This window comes from Oculina patagonica, unplaced genomic scaffold (genome assembly GCF_052425735.1).
Source record: "Oculina patagonica isolate OP01 unplaced genomic scaffold, crgOcupat unplaced181, whole genome shotgun sequence".
Classification (NCBI taxonomy): domain Eukaryota; kingdom Metazoa; phylum Cnidaria; class Anthozoa; order Scleractinia; family Oculinidae; genus Oculina; species Oculina patagonica.
The window spans coordinates 1-4,327 of record NW_027557858.1 but is presented as its reverse complement, the minus strand read 5'-3'; the positions used below and the strand labels follow the sequence as shown (position 1 = coordinate 4,327).

At 38.1% G+C, this 4,327-nt stretch overlaps 1 protein-coding gene across 1 annotated transcript; it reads left to right on the top strand.

Moving 5' to 3' along the window:
• Positions 1-3,372: 3,372 nt before the first annotated feature.
• On the top strand, positions 3,373-4,102 carry LOC144640094 (uncharacterized). Its single transcript, XM_078499315.1, has 2 exons — positions 3,373-3,490; positions 3,891-4,102. Exons 1-2 carry the CDS (start codon positions 3,433-3,435, stop codon positions 4,085-4,087), a joined length of 255 nt encoding a protein of 84 aa, XP_078355441.1. The 5' UTR covers positions 3,373-3,432; the 3' UTR covers positions 4,088-4,102.
• The last annotated feature ends 225 nt before the right edge of the window (positions 4,103-4,327 follow it).

The window sequence follows — 4,327 nt, the reverse complement described above, 5'->3', positions numbered from 1 at the left end:
ATATTTCTGAAACCTTTGAAGTAGTAACAAAACAAGCATTATTTTCTAGTACCCGAAGAGTTATTCCCGCCAAATTTTCTCCTGAAGTTCACTGAACTGCTTTAACATGCTACAGGGACAAATTGTAAACAGAGACTTTCTCCTTAGGGCAGAATGCGTGGACATCATTAATTATTCATAATTCGCAAAAGCGGCAAATTTGAATTCGAGAACGCTCACAATAAGAGAAGAAAGGACTCAAATTGGTCAAGTAGCGTTGATAAAACTTGCTTTGGCGCTTTATAGAAGTCAAAATCCTAAAACCTACGCACGGCTTTTTGAAGAAGAATGATGTACATAGAATTTAAGCCTAAAATGAAGAGCATTTAGCAAGTGGAAGGACTATTGTATTGAAGTTCAACTTGAAAATACAGCAAAAACATGGTATTTAAGTATGGAGACCATTTGTGAAAGTGATTTAAGGAACATTTTACACTGTTTCGAGGAAACCTGCGCACGGCAAATGCAAGATAACACTTTCCTCTAACAAAATCCGTTTTAATTTGGAACATTTACGAAATATAACCACTTTTTTTTTAGTTCGAAAAACTGCTGGTTGGAGTTGCGTTTGAAATTTGAAATGGCGGTCCAGGAGTTAATAACAATAGTTAATAACAGGAGTTAATAACAATAGTAGCCAAGACTAACACAATACCCATTCAAGAAAACCACAGCTCAGTCGTAAAAAAGTTCAAAATTGTCGCGATCGAACTTTGAAGCCGATCACAATGCACCATCTGATTTATTCGAACTGCTTGTAGCATCGCGCAATGAACGAGGAAAACATGGATATGCAAATAAACGGCGAAGCAGTGTTTAAAAATGGCAAGAAGTTTACGGACATCCACTGGCGTTAACTTCATACAATATTCGTGCGGAAAGATCATGACTCTTCGCGATCAAAACTAAGCTTAATCAAGATTTGCGTATGCTCGTAACCTTTATTCAGTTTGAACGCACAAATCGTGACATATCACTTCGACTATGCTATCGATCGCTTCGATCGATAGCACAGTCAGCGATTGAGCGTTGATGCATATAGAAAAAACATCCTTTTAATTCACTTGCCGACTGTTTTGATCTGGCGAAAGTTAAAAAGCATCCTTAGACGGAACCCAAAAAGGTTTTATTATTCGGCCGATTGTGGGCTAGATGATATAAAAGTTAATATTGGCAATTTTTATTGGCACAGTTAATATGTATTAAAGAATCATTTTTACAATTCAATACTATTCCTATCCTTTTTCCGGGAGAATTCTTCAAGAAAATCGTGGGAAAAGATTATAGTTTATTTATTTAAAATTAGATCGGTAAAATTGAGTAATGATGGACGAGAATTTGTTTTTACAGTTGGTTAGAAGTTAAGTCACCATATTAAATTAATATTACTTAATATTAGAGGGCTTTAGGGGAACGGAGGAACTACAGTGCCAAAAATGTGAAATAAATTCGCTGCTTTTTGTAGATTTGTATTTTACCATCATCCATCGTCCATCTGATTTTTGCAGACAAGACTAGACAACGTTAGGTTGCAGCAGTCTCAACCTGAACTAACGTTTTCACTGGGAAAGCTTACACAGTAATTGCTTGAAACCAGGTTTACAAATATCAATAAAAGAGAAACAAATTATAGGTGACTAAACAGACGCGACTGCTATTTACAGAGTCCAGCTGGAATATCATACATGTCCGTTGTATTTGAAAAGGAAACTCAAAGGATGAAAGGGGAGTGACAAGGGGGGAAGGGGGGGGGGGGGGGCTGTGGGGAGGGCGGTTGATCTTGAAATAATTCTTTTTGTCATTCATTTACTTTCAGCAAAAGTTTATCTACCAGTTTAAGTTCATCTTTCGGTTAATGTCCGTCACAGTCGACAGTGTGACCTATGCAAGGCACACAGTTGCGAACATTTGCAGTTAATTCGTCTGAACAAACCTGGATAAGTGTGTTTACCGCGTCTGGTTATACGTTTTAGTATAAAGACGACAACAAGACGGATTATTCGTCTAAATGAACTATCTGCTTATTAATAATAACAATAATACACGAAGAATTTGTTACAGCAGAGCTGATGTGGTAGTGTCTTAAAACTAAACATTTAAAATATTACAAATACAAACACATTTCAAACATTACAGTTACATAGCCTTTTTATATGCTATTTTCATTTAAGACACTCTTAAAGCTTCCCAAGGATTCGTTAACTCGGGCCTGAATACAGGCCCCGTATTCGCAAAAGGGATATTAGGCCCGGTTCAGACGCCGTACTTTTCATGAGCCTAACTCAATTCGAATTCGGACAAACACAAATTGACAAAAGTACGCCTCTTGATTCAGACGCCGTCCTTTTTGGCCGTTCCGAGGCCGTTCCTAATACAGTTCCAATAATTGAGGTAAACTGCTGGCAAAATACATTATAATAATTTATGAATTAGGATCGGCACATGAAAAGTACGGCGTCTGAATCAAAGCCGTTCCAAAGGCGTTCCACAGGCGAAATTCTCGGCCAAGCCAGGCGGGAAGAACGGGTGAGCCGTTCCAAATTGAAATAGCCGTTCTTATTTGATTCAGACGCCGATCTTTTCATATACTTAATTCGAGGAATTAGGTTCGGCTCATGAAAAGATCGGCGTCTGAACCGGGCCTAACTCGCTTAATGGACAGCGGCTGTAAGGGATGGATCCTATGCTGCACATAGTGCCTCTCAAGTCAAGTCATTATTATTATTTTTTTTTCTTAACAATTAAGATTTAAACATTTTTCTATATCATAGATTATAATAACATTTTTATGTGACTTATATATATTTTTATTGTATTTATATTTAGTATTAGTGTAGCTTTTACTTTTTAGCCGTGTCCCCTAATTAGTATGGTATTATTTTCCAGGCTATAAGGTTTTGACACTTAAATAAAGTTTCTTATTCTTATCTTATCTTATCTTTTTTTAGTAAGTTTCACAGTGTGGCCCTTCGTATTTAATGGACTTTCTAAGGAAGCTTCTGGTAGTACCAAGCAGTATTGCGCCTTGAATGACGAATTAGGAAGGAATGGGCTAGACAAAGACGGATAATCTGGCCCAGGATACAACAAATTGTGAGACACTGTTATATCAATGGCTATAATACCCCCCCTTCCTCCGAACCCCCCCTCACACACACACACACACACCCACTTTCACATGATCACCAAAAGTAAATGTGGTGCAAATCTGGGAATTATTTGGCTAGTTTTCGTCTTTCATCTGCAGCAGATGCATTTGAACAAGACTTTATTGCTTTTTTACCTCAAACAAAGAGATCATACACTCTGCAGGTGAGTTAACATTTTTGATCCATAAATTCTCGGTTATTTCGTCGTTTTTATCACACTACTTCGGTACCGTGAAGAAGCAACATGAAGTGGCTGTACTTCCTTGTCCTGTGTGGAGTGGTGCTCGCCGAAAATCCTGACGGTAAGTTCTCTTTCACTAGTTAAAATAGCTCAGGGTGTTGCACTTTGAGTGTAAGTTAAACTTATAAATGTCTCTGCAGTTCTTGCCCCTTCCTCAGTGGTTCCGGCCTACCCCTGTGCTATTTCGTTTGCAAAATATTACGCGATGTCGTGAGATTTTTCCCCCGATTCCCCCCCATTTAGCATTGGGAATCGCGTATTCGCTCTTTCTTTCCTCGCCTCCCATCCGTAGAGTTCACGCCTCTTTTCTGACGTACTCTCCCTAATGGGATGTTTACATTATTTACACTAACGATTGGTAAAGAGCGTTGGATTTTTATTCTTAAAATCAGTAGAAACAGTCGATGGATAAATTGAAAAAAAAAAAAAAAAACAGTGCAAATTTTTGTGTTTCGCTCCAGAGAATGAGGGTATTGATGACCCAGATCTGTATGAAGGCGACATGCTCCTAACAGCTGAACAGCGCATGGCAGCCGATATGGGACTGGATGTCGACAATCCATTTGGAAGAGGTGCAACTAAAGACCGACAGTGGCCTGGCGGTGTGATGCCGTATGTTATTGACTCTAGCCTCAGTACGTATACAGCAGTAGCTTAAATTCGCTATTTATTAACATATATAAGTGAAATCGCCAGGTTGTTAATAAACATATTCGGAGCTTATTAAAAACGCATTGTGCAATGACTTGAATACTGTAAGAGCAATAAATCTACTGAAGGTAGATCAAATTCAAGTTTTACCACTAACCAAAGCAGTTTATTAAGCCCTAAACTTATTTACTCATTAGTAATCAACATCTAAGGTATATCGTGTTATTTTGTGAACTTGTTCGAAGGT

Bases quoted from the DNA above. Each gene is read 5' to 3' on its own strand.
- LOC144640094 (XM_078499315.1), top strand. From the start codon at position 3,433: ATGAAGTGGCTGTACTTCCTTGTCCTGTGTGGAGTGGTGCTCGCCGAA. The intron at 3,491-3,890 runs GTAAGTTCTCTT...GTTTCGCTCCAG, and splicing joins GCTCGCCGAAAATCCTGACG to AGAATGAGGGTATTGATGAC.